Source organism: Equus caballus, chromosome 17 (assembly GCF_041296265.1).
Source record: "Equus caballus isolate H_3958 breed thoroughbred chromosome 17, TB-T2T, whole genome shotgun sequence".
NCBI classification, from domain to species: Eukaryota; Metazoa; Chordata; class Mammalia; order Perissodactyla; family Equidae; genus Equus; species Equus caballus.
Window position 1 is genome coordinate 41,715,685 of NC_091700.1, and position 23,819 is coordinate 41,739,503.

At 39.2% G+C, this 23,819-nt stretch overlaps 1 protein-coding gene across 1 annotated transcript; it reads left to right on the forward strand.

Annotated features, from left to right (window-relative positions):
- Nucleotides 1-2,358: 2,358 nt before the first annotated feature.
- Nucleotides 2,359-23,275, forward strand: SPRYD7 (SPRY domain containing 7). The gene is made up of 5 exons (XM_014732077.3): nt 2,359-5,553; nt 10,075-10,191; nt 13,066-13,232; nt 17,484-17,586; nt 20,776-23,275. Exons 1-5 carry the CDS (start codon nt 5,448-5,450, stop codon nt 20,871-20,873), a joined length of 591 nt encoding a protein of 196 aa, XP_014587563.2. The 5' UTR covers nt 2,359-5,447; the 3' UTR covers nt 20,874-23,275.
- Nucleotides 23,276-23,819: the final 544 nt, after the last annotated feature.

The following is a 23,819-nucleotide window of genomic DNA, read 5'->3' on the forward strand; positions in this document are numbered from 1 at the left end:
TCTTCATTGTGGGTCCTTCTAGTTGTGGCATGTGGGACGCTGCCTCAGCGTGGTTTGATGCAGTGCCATGTCTGGGCCCAGGATTCGAACCAAGTAAACACTGGGCCGCCTGCAGCGGAGCGCAAGAGCTTAACCACTCGGCCACAGGGCCAGCCCCTTTACATCTCTTTTTATAGAATATTTAAGTATTTGTTGTGGTCTGCATTAGATGTTGACATGATATCTACAAACAGGAAGTGTAAAAGAAGAGACATAATTTTTAAACCATTTGGTTTAGCCAAATTTATTTATTCCAAAATGAATTATTCCAAATTAGTTTGGCATAGCCAAGATAAGAAAAAAAGGTATTTTAATCACGCTCAGTTCTTTGCAAGTCCATTTTCCTACACTGAAGTTCTCTTGGCCGTAACATATCCCTGGAGCTTCCCTTCACTGTTGGTATTTCAAAGTTAAAATTTTCCAGGGTGTTGTGGGTTTGGGGGGGGGGGGGGGGAGGGTGGTTTAGCAGTTTTCAAATATTCTAGAATAAACTTTCACCAACAGTTTTAAGTATTCTCATATTTCCTATAAATCAGCTTACAAGATCTGCAAAGTATAGCGGCCTAGCGGTTGTGCCCAAACTGCACTAGCGCCGCCCAGAACCTCATCTGTAATCATAGACTCGCACGTCTTAACAGATGGAAGTGAGACAGTCCTTCTCAACACGAAAGTCAAGGTTCTGACAACCCCTGCATCTGGAATGTCCATAGGCAGGAACATTATTGAGAAAATAGGTTTGGAGGGATTGTGACTATGGGTAAAACCAAATGAAAAACTACATATTTCTACATTTGCAAAAGTAACTCCATAGAGGGGCCGGCCCAGGGCCATGGCGGTTGAGTTCACGCGCTCTGCTTCGGCAGCCTGGGGTTCACCGTTTTGGATCCGAGGCACGGCCGTACACACTGCTTATCAAGCCATGCTGTGGCGGCCATTCCACATATAAATCAGAGGAAGATGGGCACAGATGTTAGCTCAGGGTCAATCTTCCTCAAAAAAGTAAATAAATAAAACATAAAATAAAACCATAGATAGTAAATGACATTGTACGTATCTGAAATTAGTCATCTTGGGTACATTTTGACTAATAGTCCATTTGCCTTTCCTTCTTACTAGAAACATTTCAGGATCTTCCTCGTAATTTCAATGAGATACTTAGAATTTGGGGGGTTTTGCAGATATTATATACACCGAGAAGTACTTTTTCTCTGATCATCTGCCAACGTCCAGTGCCTCTCCATTTCACAGTTTGGAGAAGGTGACCTCTTGCTCCTACTGTAGTCCCAAGACGCAGACTCACTTGAACGTTTGCGATGCTTTGGGAAACTTTTATTTGAACTATGTGGGCCAGCTGACCAAGTGTTTCCCAGCTCCCCTCCTAATACCAGGTTATGTAGCCTTGTCTTTGGCCCTAGAAACTTTGCACAAAACACTTATCATCAGCCCCTTGAGGACAAGTGGCAGGTTTAAGTGACCTCCGTACCACTAGACAGGGAGTGTAGATCAAGCACCCACATTACTTGCCCTCATCTTCCTTTATTTCTTCTGGGACTGCAAACCTACTTTGGTAATGCCCTTTGCTTTGCGCCCCCCCACCCCGCCCTTTTTTAAAAATTCTCAGTGTCTCTTTTTGCTAATCATTGCAGCAGTAATGGGTACTTAGAAGTGAACTTGATGAGGAAAAAGTACTTAGAAGCACTCCAGGACACTTGCATTTCAAGGAAGAGAACTTGAGCTTGGGGAGGCATCACAGAACTCCCCTTCGTTTATGACAGCGTGCTTTGCCTTCCACGGAGGGGCAGAAGATGAAGGTACGGTGCTTCCATGTCAAAAATTTTTGGTAAATGACATTTTTCATTCCCTGGGACCTGCTATTGGCTTCTTATTTTTCCTTTTCAATATTAAAAAAACTTTCTGCTTTATTTTCTATTATTCTCATTTTTTTTCTGCACCTCTATCAAATTCTTTTCTTTGACTCCATCTTCTTTTTCCTTCTTGATGTCACATCTCTGCATTTTCCAGTCTCCAAACTAGCTTAACTGTTTTAGCAACTGAAAGTACTAAATATCCTTTTCTTTGGGTCATTTAGAGACACCCTGTGAAGGACACCCCTGGAAAATGTTCCACGGTGCTGCCAACAGAGCAGAGCTGTTGCAGTAGAAGGTTCTCAATGTCATTTTTCTTATTTATTTTTGGTTGTTGAATGTGGGTAAAATACTTTATAATTCAGCAAATCCAGATTAAATGAGTGCAATTAATGCCAGGTAAATTTAAATGTCAACTTCTGAGGTAAGAAGAAAGAAGGAAACAAATAAAAATGAGGACTTTATTCTTAAATGTAGGCCCCTGGGGAGGTGGCTTGCAGAGTGGTTAAGAACACAGACCCAGAACCAGACTGCATGGGCTGGAATCCAGCTTCATCACTTGTACACCGTGCAACTTCGGGCACCTTTCTTTGCCTCGGTTTCCTCATCTGTAAAGTGGAGAATAGTTTTACCTGATGGAGTTGCTAAAAGGATTAACTGAGTTTACAAAAAGCACTTACAACAGTGCCTGGGAATAGTCAGCACTACGTAAATGCCAGTTACTCTTACTCCAAATTATAATAACAAATAGATCAAGGCCCCAGAAACATTTTTAGTTTTCAGAAGTACGAGTTTTTTAATAATGTTTCTGATTTTTAAAAGATCACACATGTGGTTTGGATTACTCCAAGAAAAATGTTTGGCTTAATGACTGATTAATGAGTTTTTAAGAAAGAAACCACTTTGTATGACCCAGGACAGAGCATGAAGTTCACTAACAGGAGATGTCTGGCTGGCATAAAAACCATTACAGAAAACCCTGAGCATGGTGTTAAACTCAACTTGGAAACACATGCCTTACATTACTGGCCTATCAGTTCCGAGTTCTTGGCATCTATCGCCAAAGCAGACAGACTTTTTTTTTCAAGTAGTCGTTCTCTGTGATTGCTTTTGACTTAGATAAATGACCTTCTGAAGAACTATTGGGAAACTTTTTGTAGGCTGTATTTGTGATTGTTATTTAAAGTGATAGCTGTGAAAGACTGTCAAAATATCTTTAGCACTGTGCTTTTCAAAAAGAAAGGATAATTCCTTTGAAAATAATAATGAAAGGATAATAGAATCCCACATATAAGAAAGAATAAGGTCTTCCGGCTCACAGATGGCATTTATCTGCCAAGACAGGGAAGTCCGTTTCAGGAGCTAACTGGTTTTGCTTGCTTCATACTGCTGAGTACACGTCAGCAGCTACAATGGGGGCAAAGTGCACGGAGCGGTGCCCCGGCAGATTACTTTCCCAGCCGGGAAAGACTGTGGCAATTCTGCCTCTACAGTAACAGCCAATTCACAGCCACCTAATAGTCTGGCTTGTCATTGAAGATATGACTAACTTGAATGGCCTAAATGTTTATTATACATTTAATACATGCACTACTTGTAATAATATTTCTGAACCAATATTTTACCTTATAACAACTAATTTACTTTATGATGTTGTCTATACGTGAGTTATGGCAGTTTATAGCCAATATGAAGATTAACGAAACACAAAAATAAAGTGTAAATTTGCATTTTGAACTGAGAGCACATTTAAGAGGATTTCAGCATTAATTACAAGAGTCAGATCTTCAGAATGTGAGAGGCAGCATGATCTGGTGCAGCAGATACAGGTTAGGAGTCAGACTGATGGGCTTTGAAGCCTCCGCTTTATTACCTAGCCATAGGAAGCTATACAGGTTATTTAATCCCTCTCAGCCTACTTCTTCATCTATAAAATGGGGACAATATCCACCCTGAAACCTTTTAAGAATTCAATTAGATACATATGTGAAACAGTGCCTACCTCACAGACAGGCAGAAAAATTTTCTCTTCAACATTCTATTCAACTCCCCACCTCCCTCTCAATGGAAATAAAACTGGGACACTAAGTAAATTCTCAGAATAATGGTCGTCTTCAGTAAAAGAAAATTTCATGTGTAAAATGATTACCAAGAAAGTACTTTATAGGCAGTGGGGGTGGTCTACCTTCAGTTAAATAATAAACTTGGTTATTAATCCTACGGTAACTAAATCTCAAAGCACAAACCTTGGAGGTTTTCCTAAGTATTGTAGTGAAAACACCATTTGTATAGACAGCAAGAAGACATGGAACTCTGAAAAATAACTTTATTCTGTGGAGAAAAATTCTCCATAAAAGATAGTTGTACTTAGGTCCCTAAAAAGTTATGTAGAGGAACCCATTACATATTAAGTGGGCATTTTGTGTCCATTTTCCCAGGACTTGAGCCTGGAGAAGCCTTCAGGATGGAAACCTTATTTAGGAGCCGAGGTTTATGCCAGGTTCATTCTGGAGATGGTCCCAGACCATCTGTGAAAGTCAACTAGAATCTGAAGACGTAAAACCGACCAGGGATGAATGATCTAAGGAGGCAAGGAGATGACGACCGCCATGAGGGCCTCCTGCATGGGAGCAGAAAGCAGCAGGCGGTAGGAACCGAGGGCTTCCCTTACGGGCCCAGCAGCCTTCCCGCTGCCTCCGGGGTTCCTGACGCACTCCTCGGAATCCCCGGTCCAGGAAGAGAGGCAACTTGGAAGAGACCGGGCAAGAATCGCCCTCCCGCCCCGCCCCAGTGGTCCCCTCCGGGGTTGATCTCCTGCGAGCCCCGAGCGTGCAGCATCAAGGGCCACGGAATGCGCATCTCTGCCCCTAAAATGCAGCAGGGCCGACTTAGAGCTGCAGGTGCACCTCCACGGAGCAATCGCTAACAGGCACAACTCCTGGGGCCTGTGCGTCTTCTTAGGATTTGAGGAAATTCTTCAGAAAGCAGCCACCGTAGGGGGATGGAGGCTTTCCGTGGAGGGAACGTTCTCAGCCCTGAGTGCGCGGGGGGAAACCTCGGGGTTCTTTTTTATCAACTCCCACTCCCCAGCCTGATTTGCTTCCGTCAATTCATCCCTAACGGTGATGACGAACGGGGGGGCACAGTTTTAAAAACACAGCATCCGAGTAGCCCTGGGAGTGTGAGAAGGACCCAGACAACCTCAGTCACACGTCAGGATACGACTGCATACGCGAGGCCGCCCAAAGCACAAACGAGCCTCCGCGCAGGCGCAAGCCGTCCCTCGCCCGTCCGCCCTTCCGCCCGTCTGCCCGTCACGCTCTTTGCCCCGCCCCGTCACCAGCCCCGCCGGCCGATCCTCTGCATCTTCCGCCCAGGCCGGCTTGGCCTCAGCCTGCGCTGCGCCCTCCCGGCCTGGGGCGTCGCTGCACCGGCCTCCGCCGCTGGGGTTGGGGGCGGGAGGCGGAGCTTAGGGGCGGGGGGCGGTGTTGCGGCGGTGTAGGGGCGGCAGGCTGAGGCGACGGCGTCGGTGGTCCCTGCGTGATGGCCGCCTCGGTGTTCTGCTGCTTGCGGTGCTGTAGGGACGGCGGGACGGGCCACATCCCTCTGAAGGAGATGCCGGCCGTGCAGCTGGACACGCAGCACATGGGTAAGGGCCCTCCCTTCCCCAGAGCCAACGGCCCACCCCGGGTCGGGCGCGGGGGTCGGGGTCAGCGCGGGGGTCGGAAGCACCACACGCGGCCCTGCCCCGCCGGCGCCGCCCGCGCTCCTCTCCCTGCGACTCTGCCTGACCCGATTCGGTCTCGCGGATCTCCTCCGGACGCCGGCCGACTCCACCCCGGCCCGGGTCTGTGTTCACGGCTCCGCAGCCCTTCCTGCTCCTGTCATCGAGGATGGGTGTGTGGACCTACCCATTTTCCCTGGAATCTCCTCTGAGATGCCGCCTCCTGAGACTCGTCAGAGGTCCCCAGGCGAGGGGAGTGGGGAGCGCTCGGGTGCTCCTCCCACAGTGCCCTACTGCCCATCTCCAATCAAAACCTACGTTGTCAGAGTGCTTTGGGTCTGATCGCGGCTCCTTCTGCCCTGACAGTTTTCTCTTTAGCCCGTCATTTAAAGGTTGAAGCTTCTTTTATTGGAAGTGATTTTCCTCTCACCTCCTAAAGTCAAAACAAGGCAGATTGCAGAAGCCTGAAGTCGCGTCTCAGGTCAGAACATACCCTTTCAGCTAAAACCGCCCACGGCCTGACTCCTCCTTAGTCACCATCGGAGGTGCTGTAATTCCATCCGAGTAACCTCTTCCCAACAGATCAGGCTGTTGCAAAATAAAACAGCACTTTGCCCCTTTGCGTCTATGTTTTTTCCCTCCCAATTTCAAATGGGCATATAATTTCTCTTTTAACATTCTTCCTTTCCCCTCCGTAGCCTCTTTCATCACCTTATTATTTCTGTTCTTAGACTTTTCCCGTATAGTTCCGTGCTTCTGGAGTATGGTTCTAGAAGGAGAGATTTCCCACTGTAAATTATTTCAGTTAGAGTACTGTCTTCTTGTGGGTTATTCTATTCTAAATATACTTCTGCACTTTCGGTTTTTCTCACATCTCTCATTGGCTAAAGGACAATGCATTGACATAAAGGCAGTTCTCAATGTGTATTTATAAATATTGAACCCTCTCCTGCCCAGATTCTTTTTAATTCTGGAAGCACTCTGCCCATTATATTTCTATAGCATGGACTAAACCACAAATGTGATAATTGTATACCATTTTGTAAATGGGTATTTACTTTTAATTCTTAGATATCCCAAGTGTAATATAGAACCTTAATACAGAAATATATAATGTATGTATGTGTATATATATATCTTTTAAAATTGTTTCTTATCCATTATTTATAGACAGTGGGTGTTCAAGTCCTTTAATTTTCTGCAGAAAACGTTTCCATTTCATTTGTTCGTTTACTCAGTTGATATTTATTGAGTGACTGTCAGGTGGTGGGCATTATTGTAGGTGCTGGGAACACTGTAAAGGACAACGTGCATAGTTCCTGGAGCTGATGATGAGCTTTAGCTCCTTCTATCTCTAACATCAAGCTCCTGAATTACTGCAGTCTGCTCTTTACAGTAGTCCTTTTCTCTGGTCTCTCCATGAAGAGCTGGTTAGTTGTACTCATTCCATTATGTTCTCCTTTTTCCAAAGCTGCACAGCAACTTTCAATAGAGTGATGCTGTCTCCAAATTTTCTGCCTGCATGGAAAGTTTTTCTTAACCTGTCTTCCAGTAAACTCAAATTCTTTAATCACAGAAGCAGCCTGATTTTAGAAACTGAGTGATATGAAAGAGAGGAAAGGCTTGTTGAGTTAGGAGTATGTTTCAAGCATGAATTCATCTAAAGATGAAAATAAGAGAAGTACACTGAGCACCTGTGTGTGTATTTGGATATGTGAAAGGTTATATTAGATAACCTAAAGAGTGTGATTGCCTTTTTTTTTTTTAAGGAAATAGACTATACATTTCATATCCAAACAAATATTGTCTCTTTCGAAGTTGTCACTTATTTTGGTGATGCTGCATTATTTAAACCATTTTGGAATTCCTCTTCTGGGACTTTCTGTGGCATCGTTTTTGTAAATATCTTCATTTTTGCCATATCTTCTGCATTTAATTGTGAATTGACTTTTTAGAAATGAATGTCTTCCAAGGTGGCTACTTTGAAAGGGGTGCTACTCATTTGGAAATGTCTGATGTTTCTGAAAACATACTCTTTGGCTGTTTATATGTGTTCTGTCTGTACTCAAATTTCCCTTGACTTTCTAAGCAGTACTGATGATTAATAAAACTACCCAAATCACACAGATACAAATAGAGGATATCTTTATACTTAAAAAAAGAGGAATAGAATAAGCTTAAAATAATTCCCTAATGATTCACGAATCCTCCAGAATGTTCTCTGAATATATTCATCTTTCTATAAAAAACTTCTCCATACCTAGCAAAATGCTTTGGAGATAACAAGTGATATTAAAGTAAGAAAATAATACTCTGCTCACAGTTGGTTCTGTGGTTCCAACTCAGAGTGGACTGTATTGTATTTAGAGTCTTCTGATAATTTCATTAACCTAGCATCTTAGGACGATATCCAAGGTAATAAGTTATCTACTATAGAAGCTTGTTCTTAGAAGATTTTGCTATGTGTGGGGACCACAGAGCGTTGCTGGTTAAGAAAGAAATACCATTTATTTGCATAATTCTTTGCAGTGTGTTTCACCTAGGATGCTTTCAGTTACAAGTAGTAAAAACTACAACTCACAATTGTTTAAACAAGAAAGGAAGCTTATTGGTTCAGGTAACTGAGAACAGCACAAAGGCAGCACTGGCTTCAGGACAGACTCAGTGCTGCCAAGGACTGGGTTTCTTTTCGTCTGTTTCCTCTGCCTTCTGCTGCTTATTGCTCAAGGCTGGCTTCTGTGATAACTTCAGCAGCTCCCTGGGCTTCCTCATTCAGGTCCAGCAAGAATGAGAGAATTCCTTCATTCTCTGCAAAAGTCCTGAGATTATCTTCGTTTATAGTGGCTTAGGTCATATAACCATTCTTTAGTCAATTACTGTGGCCGAGAAATGTGGAATGCAATGATTGACTTAGCCTGGGTCAAAGTTGTACCCCTGAAGCCAGAGACTGAGTCAGCTTCCTTGGAACTGTTTTGATCTCCGGAGGAAGATGTGTTGGGAAAGGGTAAACAGATGCTGCATGTCCACTACAGAGTGCTTGGCAGAGCGTGTTCATTCATTCTGATTTCTACATCAGTTGTTTGCTGAGCCAGATACCCAGCGCTACGCTGTCTTTGCCATCAAGGAAGAGCTAGGCCCTGGATGCTCTCCAGTTGAAACTGCTGGACGGATATGGGGTAGCCAGATGTAAATTATTTAAAAAGGTACTTCCCCAGAATTTGGGGGTTAACGTTTGTTATTAGAGGAAAAAAAAAAAGGATACTAAGGAATTTTTAATAGTTGTATAACAGGATCTTAGTTTTACCTTACTTAAGAGAGAGTGTCTCTCAAATCAACCAGTTTCAAATTGTGATAGAATCTGAAAATTTTACATTTCTTTTATATATTTGTCCCAAATAATTTTCTGTTTAAATATGAATTCAATAGTGAGTTAATGGGAGAACTGCCTCCCTGTTAACACCTTTTGTTACTGTGTTCTGGCTTTATTTACCCTCCTCTAGAGGAGGCCCGTACAGTTCTAATAGCTAGATCTGCTTGGCTTGTACACTTACTACCAGCGAAGTGCGGATGTTGGCCATGGATCTCGGAAGTCACATGCCTCAGCGTTATGGGCTATAGCTTCATGTTAGAATTATGTTAAGTCTCTTCATATTCTCTGATATACATGCTTCCCTAAATCAAGATTTGGAAAAGAATTGGTATTGGGGTCACATTGTCAAGAGGCTGTCTTTCTCACTCTCATCTAGCAAATGTTATTTGAGCTAAACTAAAATTTTCCATGTGAATCAAATGCATTTAATGATGTTAAAACACTGTTTAAGTATTTGCAATATTATTGATAGTAGCTATCTTAGAAACATTTTAAGATCCTAAAATTAGCACTTTTCATTTTAAGAACATAGATGCAGTTTCCTTTCCATAAGCCATGTAGTCTTCAGTTCTTACTTGACTAAGGCACTAGCATGGTACCTTGTACCTAGTAGATATTCAGCCAGTTTTTAGTAGATTGTTTTAATTCATTTGGATTGAATTGAAAATTATAGCAATTTACCAAAGTTTCTTTTAAGTGTTTATGTTTTTATTTACATTAAGAGATTTATGAAATCATCAAATTGATTTATTGGCTAAAAATTGAGGAAAGTTAGTCTATTTCTACCTTAAAAGTGTTTTAAATATTCAGTATAATTCAGAATTATTACAGTTTATATGAAGCTGCCTAATTAACCAAGATTTCTAGCCACAAATGAATGTTCAATATAAATGTTCTCTTAGCGGAAAAAATAGTGAATTAAATATTTAAAATAATTTATCACTATTTCTGTATTTCACAGGACACGTAGTATCCCTGTTTTTATGGACCAAGAGTTAAAAGTGAAACAGAAATTAACCTTGCTTGTTGGATAAGAAAATATAAAACTTTACACAGTGTTTGCGTTTTTTGTTTAGGAACAGATGTCGTCATTGTGAAAAATGGGAGAAGAATATGTGGAACAGGAGGTTGTTTAGCCAGTGCACCTCTACATCAAAACAAAAGCTACTTTGAATTTAAAATCCAGTCCACAGGTTGGTGTAATGGTACTTTCGTATTAGAAGTCCTAGGTGTTCTAAACATTAGGAGTAATTTTCACCATATGAAAAAGATTAATGAGGTAATAAAAAAAGCACCAAACTGTTACTTAGAAAACCTTTCCTTCTACCTCTCATTCTGTGATCTTGGTTTAATTAGTCAATTTAGTTAAATTAGGCTCAGTTTTCATCTCATCTGTAAAATTGGATCCCAGGAGCTGCCCTTTCTGCTTCACATGAGCCACATGTATGAAAGTGTTTTAAAGACAGGACTTACTGGATCAACGTAAGGCACTAGCATTATTATTAATATAATTATTAATGGCAGCTGGATGCACCATTTCATTTAATCAAGCATATAAGGTGTAGATTCTTGCTATTTTATCTTAGGATAAAATCATTTTTATGACCCTTAGTTTTTCTCTTAGCTCCTGTTGAGATACCCTGATTCAGTGTCTTCTCAAGCAGTCAGCAGGTTTAGAATTCAGATGGGAAGTCCTGCCCATTGGGCCTGGGTTTCGTGAGTTCGGATCCCAGGCACAGACCTACACACCGCTTATCAAGCCATGTTGTGGTTGTGTCCCACATACAAAATAGAAGAAGGTTGGCACAGATATTAACTCAGGGCCATTCTTCCTCAACTGAAAAGAGAAAGATTGGCAACAGATGTTAGCTCAGGGCCAATCTTCCTCACCAAAAAAACAAATAAGTAAAAATTTTTTTTTAAATACTAAAAAAAAACTTCTTATAGAATTCTAAAGTCTATACTTCTCTTTAAAAATTTATGGAGTTTCTTGGGGCTGGCCCCGTGGCCGAGTGGTTAAGTTCGCGTGCTCCGCTGCGGGCGGCCCAGTGTTTCGTTGGTTCGAATCCTGGGCGCGGACATGGCACTGCTCGTCAAGCCACGCTGAGGCAGCATCCCACATGCCACAGCTGGAAGGACCCACAACGAAGAATATACAACTATGTACCGGGGGACTTTGGGGAGAAAAAGGAAAAAATAAAATCTTTAAAAAAAAAAAAAATTTATGGAGTTTCTTGAATTGTATAGCCAGTTCTGTGTGAGTATTGCGATAATAATCAACTTGTGGCAGTATTGGATGTAGGGAAATTTTTTTCTATGGCTTTATTATAAAGAAACTTCTAGTGGAATATGGCATGAGTAATTTAGTTACAGAATAGGAAAACTAGAGTGGGGTAAATTAATCCTATTGTTATTCGACCAGCTTGAATGATATAAAATTTCTCTTTGGGGCTTGTTTTCTAAATTAATTTTAAATACTGATTTTCTTAAGTGTATGAAATAGATATGAACATATCCTCCATCTCATTCTTTTATAAATTATCTGCAAAATGTCTCTGGTTACTGTAATCTTCTCAAGTATTACACACTTGTTTCTCAAGAGAAGGAGATATTTTCTTGAGCCTTAAATCTAATACAAATTGTTATGTAGATTTCCGTGAAGGATGGTATCCTCGTGATATCCCTGGAATAAACGTGTGGTTGTAGCATTGTGTTTGTAGCATTGATGTCTCAATGAAAGCTTGAGGCAGTTGTGCCAAAGTGTATCACAGAGTGCACAGTTCTGTAGGAGGAAGGAGACTCTGTAACCCCGTCTAGAGCTGTTGTCCCATGAAATTAGTATCATCACTTCATGTCGCTCTTAAAATTGTCCCACTTTGGAGGATAAATTATATAGTCAAATTATTGAGAAGTGAAGACAGTGAAGTCCAGACGGGCAGCGTTCTGATGGTGTCACTCAGTCCAGAAAAATTGACTGATCGACAACACTGTCCTCAAACCTTCCGTTGATAGAACTTCTCCTAACTGATTTTGGTAAAAACTGAAAAGGAAATAGTTTGAGACAAAATCCAGAGCTCCAGGTATTCTGTTTGGTTGGTTAAAAAGAAGAGCTACTTGCTTGAAAAGTCATCTTAGACCCAAAGGCTTTAAACTCACTGACTTAAGTTGTTGGGTAAGAAAATGATTTTATACCTTATCGTTAATTTCCTCCTCTCCATGATCATATATTATATATTATTTGTCACATATTATAGATGCAAAAACTAAAGATAGTAATTTCGCACTTCTCAGAGGTAGTGCTTGAAATAGAACCCCAGACCATTTAAGTTCATTATGTAGTTCTTTAAAAGTGTTTTTTAGAGAATAATAATAGTGATGATAGCTAGCATTTTCAAAAAAATACTCTGTGCTTTACTTACGCTTTTTTTTTTTTTGAGGAAGATTAGCCCTGAGCTAACATCTGCTGCCAATCCTCCTCTTTTTGCTGAGGAAGACTGGCCCTGAGCTAACATCCGTGCCCATCTTCCTCTACTTTCTATGTGGGATGCCTGCCACAGCATGGCTTGCCAAGTGGTGCCCTGTCTGCACCCGGGATCTGAACTGGCGAACCCTGGGCCGCTGAAGCAGAACGTGCGAACTTAACTGCTGCGCCACTGGCCAGGCCCTACTTACCCATTTTTTGTTAATTGCTTTCACCGTTCCAACTGCTTACTTGGATTGTCTTGCTATATCTTATGATAACCTTGTGAGCTGAGTGCTGTTAGAATCCACGGTTCAGGGGTGAAGAAGCAGAGAGAGGTTAAGCAACTTGCCCAAGATGACGTAGCTAAATCAGGATGCAAACCTAGGCAGTGCAACTCCAGGGCCCGCTCTCGTCTCCTAAGCTGTACTATGTTTGCAGAGAGTGTAGTATGGTTTGCAATCTACCTTAAGAAGAATTTTTAACAAAAAATAGTTTAGTGATAATACGCCACTTCTTTTAAAAACAAGGTACACTCTTTTAAAACAACTCCTTTCGTATTTGTGTTCTTCAGATTTTGGAGGCATTTAAACTATTATATTTTTAGGAATATGGGGTGTTGGCGTTGCAACTCAGAAAGTTAACTTGAATCAGATTCCTCTGGGCCGAGATGTGCACAGTCTGGTGATGAGAAATGATGGGGCCCTGTACCACAACAACGAGGAGAAAAACAGGCTGCCGGCAAACAGCCTTCCTCAGGAGGGAGACGTAGTGGTGAGTTTTCTTGTGGAATTGCTTTCCACCGTAAATTATTAAACTTGAACTGTTTTTAGTATATATAGTTTTGCCTGGGAGTTTGTGGTTTGAATTCCAGGATACCAGGATTGGGTCTAATGAGATGGCACCTTTTCCAAAGAGAGCACCTGCTATGGATGCTGCTGCCTTGCTTAGCTGCCCTCTGCTCTCTAGAGCTGCATCTGGCCAGGAGAGTCAGTGTGAGCCTTATTGCCATTCAGCAGGATTAACGACAGGTTGGCTACCGATCAACACTTCCTGCTTCTCTCATATCAGAGAAATCTTGGCCTACAATTTTAAAAGTTTGCTGACCCTTATATTAGAAAATATTAGATATTTTTGCAACTGGAAATCTCTTAGAGAAAATTTTGACATTTATTAATTTGTTATAATCTGTTAAAGAATTACAGCATTTTATCAGGAGTATTGGTCGTCATTAAACTTAATCTTATTAAACTTCCTTTACTTCCAGAACTCTTCAAAGAATGGGACTCAAAGTCCTAACCCTTGATTGTAGAAAAGTTTTTTGGAAAGCAGGGGATAGGAAGAGTTGCATGTTCTTAAGACTTCTCTATTTTTATTCCCAGCTAGATATGTTTGTCTTTGCCACAGCAACCCTGTTGGAAGTGTAATCCAGAAATCCCTGTCTGTCTTTTCTACCTGGTTCTCTCATGCAGTGTTATCCAAGAACCATGGACATGGAGTTCGGGCTGTTAGCTACTGATTGAGAACAGAGTCCTTGGGTCTCCTTTAGCAAAGGTGCCCTTGGGTCCCTGGCTCTGGAACCAAGTTGAAAGGAATCTGTAAATAATGAGGGGAAGTTTCTAATAATAAGATGACACAGGGAAGGTAAATCCAGGTTATTAAAGAAATATACAGTATTTTGGAGAAAATGAAGAAAAATGTGGGAATGAAGATTTTTAATTATGGTCTGATCTTTTCTGCCATTTAAAAAATCTGAGGAACATTTAGTTTTTAAATAGGTAAATTGTTGAAAGCGTTTTTTTCCTAAATTGACTGAAGAATAAAGGAGATGAAAGGCATACACCATTTTTAAAATCTGCTTTTCCCCATTCTTCTTTTTGAATAGTTGGTTCTGTATTTGTAGATCATGGCCAGATGTCCCTAATATGGAACACCCGTACTCAAATGGTTATTTCTTGAAAGAGAATCTTGAAGTCAAGCTGAGGCTGTCAACCTGTTTACACTAAGTTTTGAAATTCAAACATAAGAAAGGATAATCAGTAACAAACGTTTTTCTTGTTGATATACGGAACTTCTACCGTGTTTTATTCTTGCCTTCCTGCCTCATTCATTGAGATGACTGATACCACAAATTGACAGATTTAAGAATGTCATTTTTAGTCTGTCAGCATTATTAAATTAGACTTTGAGTTTTCATGCCCATTCTGATGAAAGGAAGACTAAATACATGAAATATATGCAGAATCAAGCAAAGTAAAACATTACCCTACGTATTAACTTTATCTTTCTTGTTCAAACACTTGAGAATAAATTTCCCCAAATTGCTGACAGTGGCACAGGAAAAGGAGAATGGATTATAAGACAGGAAAAACATTCTCATGTGTGGAACTTCAGTCATGTACCATTCTCTGAGGAGAAATCAAGAAAAATAAGCTTTTAACATCCAACCTAATGATTATGTTCATAAAATAAACATACAGAACCAGCAGAGCCTACTGCAGCACCAGGAAGGCATGCATGGAACAACTGCTTATTCTTAGTTTTTCCTTTTATATATAATTTTGAAAAGTGCAAATTGCATTCTAAAATTGCATTTTTCAATTTAATTTTAGAGAAGATTAATAAACATTCTGTGTCGTAATAATCATAATAATAGCAAACACTTCTCTAGCGTTTGTTATGGGCCAGGCACTGTTTTAAGTGCCTGTCAGGGGTTAAATTGTTTAATGCTCATAATGACCCTAGGAAATAAGTAGAATTGTTATCACCATTTTACAGATTAGGAGAACTTAAGGAACTTCTCGGATGGGCGGATCCTGGGAGTATAATACAGGCAGTCTAATATCAGAGTCTGGTCACTAAACCTGTAAACAATTACTGATAAATGCATAGCACACATCAGACTTTTTAGTATTATTATGACAGGATCAAACCTAGTTTCTGGATCACGTAAAAGTACAGATTAAGTTAGAAAATACCTGAACTAAACTGCTGATGAGGGTGCGGGTTCTCACATGCTTCCTCGCTTCTTTCTTTGGTGTTGGGATTGTGCTGTTATGCTGGAGCTTTGGGTTTAAAACTTGCTTGCGATAGGTTATGCTGCCACTGGGGGTGGAGGGCGCCTGGGTTACCACATGCTCACCCGAGGGGCTGGGTTTCCTGGAGTCCTAGGAAGAGAGTGACACACTTTGTTTTTTATGTCATTATGTTTTTGTTTTTTAAATGAAAACAGACCTCTTCATTAAAAAAGCTAATCTTAGCTATCAGTTAGCTTTATTATTATGTTTAAATGCTTAAACTGAAATGAAACAAAGGCAATCTGTTTATCCTTTTCAATATTGCTTAACTATTAGTAAATCGTTGTTTAATCTAACCCTGGCTTTGCTAAGATTTGAGGAGAATCTTTTATAGCACTTAACACGAAACAGCAGCCTTTGCTGTCTTACCGGGAAGTGAGAGAGTAAAGACTAGATCATCTGTGAGATCTTTTTCTACCTTTAAAAAGCTTTAAAGGTGATCTAACCTGTCCATAGTCAGGAATCCTCAAAGTGGTTGCTGCTTTGTCTGTGACAGTTTCTCTATTGAAAGCTCTCTGCTGTCTGTTCTTAATTCTTCAAAGGAAAGCTCTCTTTCTGTCATCAGTTAGTAACTATTATATACCGTTTTAAAGAGAGTTTTAAAGTTGTAAATTGCATGGCAGTTATGAACGAGTATTCCATACGGCATGGGTGCAAATCCCAGCTCTGCTGCTCCCTAGCTGTGCAACCTTAGGGACACTAGCTAGTCTCTCTGTGCTTTAGCTACCTCATCTGTGAGAGGAGATGATGATTATACCTACCTCGTTATGAGGATTAAATGAGTACACGTGTGCCTAGAATAGTGCTTGGCACGTAGTACAGGCTAAGTGTTTTCCAGCATTTTAATAACAATTATTGTAATTTTTGTACCATTAATAATATACAAAGTAATATATTTTTATCCTATTGTCTTTTAAAAAATCTTTTAAACTATTGTTTTTCGGCTTTTCAACTTGACACTGACTACCAATTATATTCAGTTGTAAACAGCAGCTTTACCTTGGTGATAAACTTGACATATTTGAAGCCAAGGTAAGGAGAGACAGAAATGTATGATTTCTTTGGGGAAATAAGTTGTATAAAGACCCTTCTTCACAACTTGAAAACAGTGACAATAAGCCATAATGGTGAAAATTTCATTGTTTTTCCCGCTTGATATCAAATTCTGCATATAGACAGCAGAGTTTTCTGTATGAGTCTAAAAGGTCTCTGTCCACAGTGTGTAGTACTTTGTTTTGTCGTTAGTGTCATGGAGTTGATTCTGACTCCTGGCGACCCTGTGTACAGCAGAGCGGAGCCCTGCCCGGTCTTTTTGCTCCATCCCCTCATCTTCCGGCGCTGTATCAGACGTGTTCCACTGCTATTCACAGGGTTTTCATGTCCAATTTTTTCAGAAGTGGGTGGCCAGGTCCTTCTTCCTAGTCTGGAAGATCCACTGAAACCTGAAACCTGTCCACCATGGGTGACCCTGCTGGTATTTGAAATACTGGTATCATAGCTTATGACATCACAGCTACACGCAGCCACCACAGTATGACAGCCAACAGACTGGTGGTGTGGTCCCCTGACTGGCAAATGAACCCAGTCCACAGCAGTGACAGCGCCGAATCTTAACTGCTGGACCACTAGAGCTGGCATTATCGTACTTACATCATCTTAATAGTCAAAATATGAAATACAGATTTTCTGAGTATAATACTAGAATTCAGACTAATGTTGTTTGTTTTACTTGTAATGTAGACTCTTGGGATTTTACCTCTTTCCCCACTAATTTTTTTAGCTCAGTTCAAGTAGAATTCTATTAAATTGTAAACCCTTGATGAAAGCTATTGTGACCCTTTGTGTAAGTTTTTGTTTCCATGCTTCCCAATCAGTGCTTTCTGACTGGGCAGGCTTTTATGGAACGTTTATATTTTCACCCTTTTTTAATATTTTCTTTCCTCCTTAGGGTATTACATATGACCATGTAGAATTAAATGTGTATTTGAATGGAAAAAACATGCATTGTCCCGCATCAGGCGTACGAGGGACGGTGTATCCAGTTGTTTATGGTAAGCTCAAATACTTCCAAATGTTGTTAGACAGATGCTGACTTTTGCTTGGCATTTTTATTAACTTTATAATTATCATTCGGAAGTCTGGACAAGTTAATAGGGACCTTTTTCTATGAAATGTACTCAGTAGGATATCAGTCCTGCTGTGCAGGACCAAGGAAGGTTTTTATTCCCCGTGTATTGAAAAAGAACTTGCTAAATAAAATGATTATACTTAAATATACAATAACTTTATTCCCTTTTTTATCATATATTCCTATATTTTAGAAAGTTCCTAAAAGCTTTACTAAATTTACAGAGATCTTTCTGCCAGTTCTAAGGGAGAATCAGATGACCAGGAAATGTAATTGGAAAGAATATTTCAGAATATTTTGGAACTAGGGATGGGAATTTTATGTAGATTGCACATTAGTTACCTTTATAAAATTACCTAAATGTTAAAACTCTTCCGAGAGAAATTACGACGTAGAATAGTTTCATATTGGTTGTTTTGCGTTTGATAGCCATGTATGTATAAGTGATATAGTTTCTGCAGAAGTGTGTCCCTCCAAGAATTGCGTTACTTAAGAGATGACTCTATACCACTTAATTACTTTAATTTATATTATAGAAATTTCAAACATGTATAGAAGTAAAGGGAAGAGTGTAATGAACTCTCATGCACCCATCGCCCGGCTTCGAACAATTATCAGCTTGTAGCCAATCAGGTTTCGTCTACCCTGTGACACTTCTCTCCTTCACCTCACCTCCTTGGATTGTTTTGAGGCAAATGTCAAATGTTCTATGATTTTATTCATAAATACTTTATGTGTAACTCTAAAAAATAAGGTGCCTCTCCTTATAAAAAATAACAAACATAAGCACAGTGCCTTTATCACTCTGTTCTGTTTTATTTTTTATGTTATCAACTTTAAATCATTCTTCATAACAACACTTTTCCTCAGTGTTACAGCTTCTTCTCTCATAGATTGTGTTAAGAACTGACAGACTGAATGACTGGATTGATCCAGGATTAAGGATGAGATGGAGGACAAAGGGTGACGGCATTTGTCTTATTTTTATCTTTGACAGTATCAGACTACTAAAATATTTGGTTTAATGGGACTGATTTATCAATTTCAATATATGAAATATACTTTACTATATATAATTTACTATCTATAGCTTTACTACATTAAGAAATAATGCTGGATCAAAGAAACAATTTAGAATAAAATTTTATTTGCTATACTCATTTGCGTAACTTAGTCATTCTACTGACATTTATTTCATTTCTCAGGCTAAACTATTTTGAATATTAAGCTAAATTTCCATTTATTTAAGTAAATAAAGGAACTGCTTTTAGGCTTACCTATTATGGCAAGGAAACTAACCTGAGTTTAAAAATACATTTTTACATATAAAAACAGAAAATTAAAATCACTGAAAAGTAATTTTTATGAGAAAAGAAGACTAATTAAAACCATAACAAAAAAGTAGAGCATAGGCTTTGGTTGTCACTATCATGTTGTTAAATATTTATATTTGTCCTTGTATACTTTTCTGACATCCCAAAGTCGAAGCTCTCAACAGTTTTGGCAACTTTTACATCTCTGCTCAGTCCGGACCTTTACCACGCCTCTTGAATTCCCTACTTATTCTCTGCAGATGCTTCTCTTCTACTTTATAAAGAAGTAGGCTGTCCTACTGAACTCCAGCTTCCCTCCCTTCTCCTCCTGAAGCTTTTCTGGATCTACTCTAATCTTGCCTTCTTTCCATCCCATCTCAGAGGAAGTGGTACCCTTCATGTCAGAAAACTCAGTGTACGGTCTAGATTTCAAACTCCCCAACCCTGGGACTTCACCTTGTCAGTTATTCCATCTATCTCTCATGTCATCAGCCTCTCTCTTCAGTGCCTATAAACATTCTGACTCATTCTCATCCCCAAAACCTTCCCTTAAACTCTTACCCCTCAATAGCCCTGTGCTGACCCTTCTCTGTGTGGACACGTTTCTTACACATTAGTGTACACTACCGTCCTTGCTGTATTGTTCATTTGTTCCTCAGCCCACTCTGGCTGTCTTACCACCACTTCACTGAAACCGCCCTGGTTCAGATCACTAGTGACTTCATGAAGGTCAAATGAAGTACTTAAGGTTTTTTCAGCATTTATTATGAAATATATTTGGTAATGTGCATTAAACATATATGTGCATTTTAACAAATAGCTGTGAAGTGAACACCCATGTCATGACCACAGTCGAGATAATGAAAATATCCATCACTCCTAAAAGTTTCCTCCTGTTCCTTAGAACCCTTCCTGCTCACCACACTCCCCACCCCAGCGCCAGCCAGGCACTGCCGACCTGCCTTCTGTCACTACAGATTATCTTGCGTTTTTAGAGTATTTTATAAACAGAATCATACAGTTTGTACTCTTTTTTTTAAATTTAGCTTCTTTCGCTCAGCATATCGTTTTCAGATTCATTTATGGTGTAGCATGTATCAATAATTCATTTGTTTTTATTGCCAAGTAGTATAGTTCATTGTGTGAATATATCATAATTTGTTTTTCCCTTTACCTGTAAGTGGGTATTTAGGTTGTTTCCAGTTTTTGGCTCTTGCCAGTAAAACTGCTGTGAACATTCCTGCACAGGTCTTTGTATGGACGTATGCATTCCTTTCTCTTGAGTAGCTGCTGGTTAAGACATGTAGAAGCTGAGTCAGGCCTGCAGTCTGGTTCACAGCATTGCATCAGTGTGGGCTCTCTGGTTTTGGGATTGCACTGTAGTTACCACTGCCGGGAGCTGCATGAAGGTACACGACTCAGGGCAGCTTCCTATGGATCTATAATTTTTCAAAATAAAACATTTTTTAAAAAGTAATACAGCTTACTTGTATAAAATTGAGGAAATATATGTTGGCAAATAATGAAAAAATTAAAATCACCCATAGTACATCATCTAGAGATAATTATTAATATTCTGCTGTATATATACTTTCAGTGTTTTTGACTGATAGATTTTTTTTTCATTTTGTCTATTTTTACCCAGTAGGACCATGTTTTGTAACCTGGACGGCAGATATGTTTGTTCTTCTTGCCTATTGATACTGTGGTATTATGGAAAGAGTTTATTTTATAATTATGTATTCTTTCAGGTTAAGGTGTTTGCTTCTAATTTATTTTCTTTCTTTTTCTATCTCTAGTTGATGACAGTGCAATTTTGGATTGCCAGTTCAGTGAATTTTATCATACTCCTCCACCTGGTTTTGAAAAAATATTATTTGAACAGCAAATCTTCTGAATGTATTTGTCTTTGAAACTTGTATTTCTGCACTGTTAAAAATGTTTACCATTTAATAAAGCTTTACCTAACCTATAGATAAAAATATATTCTTAAAAATATGCTTGTTAATGTTTAAGGAACCATTGTATTCAATATACAGCCCAGAAATTGTGATTTAAAGAACTTATGTTTTGTGATATGAAATCAGCCTTTTGGGCAGTTTATTTAATTCTTATTTAAATAATATAACTATGGGTTTGATTAACAATATTAAGTGGAAATATGTATATTGGTATTTAAAAGGGAATCTTTCTTAACATAAAATATTTTTTTGGATAGAGCTGTAGAGTTGGGTGGGCTTTTTGTCATTCTTAAGTTTAAAGCTCATTAACTATTTTAAGTCTATAGTTCAATAATTTTGTGTCTCAGTGTCCTTTTTTATATAAAGTAAAACAAAGTGACAGAAATTTATATTACTGTCAGCTCCATTTTTGGCGACTTATTTACTGTAAAATGTACCACTTAAAATTTAAATTGTGTATTTTGTTAGTGTGTCGTTGCTTTCGATTTGTTGTGTGAAAGGAGATAAGTGTTTGAGTAAGGGTAGAGCATTTTGTTGAAGGCCCTCGTGCTGTTCTCCGATCCTAGAGCAGGCCGTGGCTGCCTGGTGATGTAGCCGACGCTGGCAGACCTGCAGAGTAGTGCGATGCTCTAAACTTCAACGTAAATGAGATTATTCTTTTAAGGACTTTTATTTAAATGTGTGTTTTTCTGTAAAGAATAATAAAATAGTGGTAATTAAGGAGTATTCGGTACTGTATTAAACACCTGTTTTTCCTGTTTTGTTAATAATGCAGTAAATTCACTTCACCCCTGATTATTTTGGAAGATCAGTGATCCTCTCCATGACCCTGAGCCTTTGCCGAGTTTTCAGTAAGAATCACTGTCCTTGAGTTAACACCCTTCTAACCTGAACTAATCACTGTGCACATCTTTGGTACAGTTCCCTTTTAAATGAGCCTGCCACGGATGCACACATGTCACTCAACAAGGAGCAGTAGGCTGTACTAAAACCATGGCGTTAGAATGGAACGAGAACTGAACTGTAGTTTTGCTGCCTAATCCCATTATCTCCTCAGGCAAGTTCCTCAGTCTCTCTGAGCCCAGGTTCCCTGTCTATAAAAGGGATAATCACACTTGCTCGGTAAGATTCTGTAACTAGTTAAATAAGGTAATATGTGTAAAACACCTTAATCATCATAGGCACTTAATAAATGTGCATTCCTTATTGACTAAAGCAGTGGTTTTCAGCATCAGCATCACCTGGGACCTTGTTAGAAATGGTCGTTCTCAGGTCCCACCCCAGACCCACTGAATCAGAAGGTGCTGGGGATGGTGCCCAGGAACGTGTGTTTGAACAGGCCCTTCAGGTGACTCTGATAACAGGCTCAAGTTGGAGGACCACTGCTCAGGAGAGAATTCTTTGAGAATGATTGCCTACTATGAATTTCCTAAGGATTTAAGACAGACTGTTTTTGACCCATGGACAAGAGAATCCTGCACAATTTTTATTTATTGTTTATTTGGTAGACAAAAATGTGACAATGTGCTTTGAAAACATAGATATACTTGTGTAACATTTATTTACGTAAAACTCAAACGTTTCTTCTGAAGATAGATAGAATTGAACTAACTATATTATTTATGCATTTTTGTCTGACTTTCTGTCCTAGTAATTTTAATTCATAAAGAACATACTTACTTGGGAAAGCAAATTAAAATTATTGTTTGCTGTCTTTACAATGTTATCTACCTCAGTTATTTTTTTAAAAGCCAACCTTTTTTATCATCATATTCTTTTCTCAAGACTAGCATTTCCGTCTCTAATCACACAGAATAAGCACGGTACTAAAAACGATACATGAGTTATGTCCATGACCATGGTTTGATGAAGTCCAGCTGTGTTTTTAATCTGTAGGTATCTCATTTCTCTTAGGAAAATTACCCCACCAAAACCTATAACCTCAGTCTAATCTTGAGAAAAACCTCAGACAAATTCCAGTAGAGGGGCATCCTACAAAATGCTTCAGTGGTACTCCTCCAGACTCTTGAGGTCATCAAAAAGGAAATTCAGAGAAACTGTCACACCCAAGAGGAGCCCAAGGGGACACGAGAAGTAAATGTAATGCAGGATCCAGGAACAGAAGAAAGGCATTAGATATAAACTAAGGAAATCTGGAAAACTATGAACTTCAGTTAATAATAATGTATCAATATTTGTTTATTAATTGTAACAAATGAACTATACTGACATGAGATGTTAATAACAGGAGAAACTGGGAGAGGGGATATATGGACATTCTCTGTACTAAACTTTTCTGTAAACTGTTCTAAAAAATAAAGTCTATTAAAAAATTGCATTGAGCTAGGAGAAATTTAAAACTGAAGGCTTTCATGAAGCTAATAGAATATCAGTACAGTAGACACTCATAGCCGAAATATTTAATGATAGCTAACTGTAGACGTAGGTGAGACATCAAACATTCTTGTAGGTTAACACAGAGACCTGCATTTGTTCCTGACTGAAGAAACAGTGTCCACGGTTTTGATTCTGTATATTACAAAAATCCATTTGTTCATACTAGTGTAGTTTTTCATACTTAGACTGAAAATTAATTGATGATATGCAATATCAAGGGATTTGCGATGTTAGCTGTGAGAAACAATGAAAATCTTAGAATTAGTTTATATATTAAAAACCAGAAAAAGAGAATTTGACTTTTAACTAGCTGCCTTTGGCTCATCAGTTAAGATTATTTGAATGTATTTTCAACTTGGATTACAAACTATTATAAATTAACTTAAGAATAGTATAAAATACAGTTTGAATTAAGGCTTTTCTAAATCATTAACGAAAACAGACACATGGGTGGTATTGTTCCTCACGCAGGTTTTTTATTGTAT

What these genes read in the sequence shown, in the direction of transcription:
- SPRYD7 (XM_014732077.3), top strand. Translation starts at nt 5,448, where the DNA reads ATGGCCGCCTCGGTGTTCTGCTGCTTGCGGTGCTGTAGGGACGGCGGG. An exon ending in ATTTAAAATCCAGTCCACAG is followed by an intron (nt 10,192 to 13,065) that starts GTTGGTGTAATG and finishes TTATATTTTTAG; the next exon opens with GAATATGGGGTGTTGGCGTT. An exon ending in CTCAGGAGGGAGACGTAGTG is followed by an intron (nt 13,233 to 17,483) that starts GTGAGTTTTCTT and finishes TTTCCTCCTTAG; the next exon opens with GGTATTACATATGACCATGT.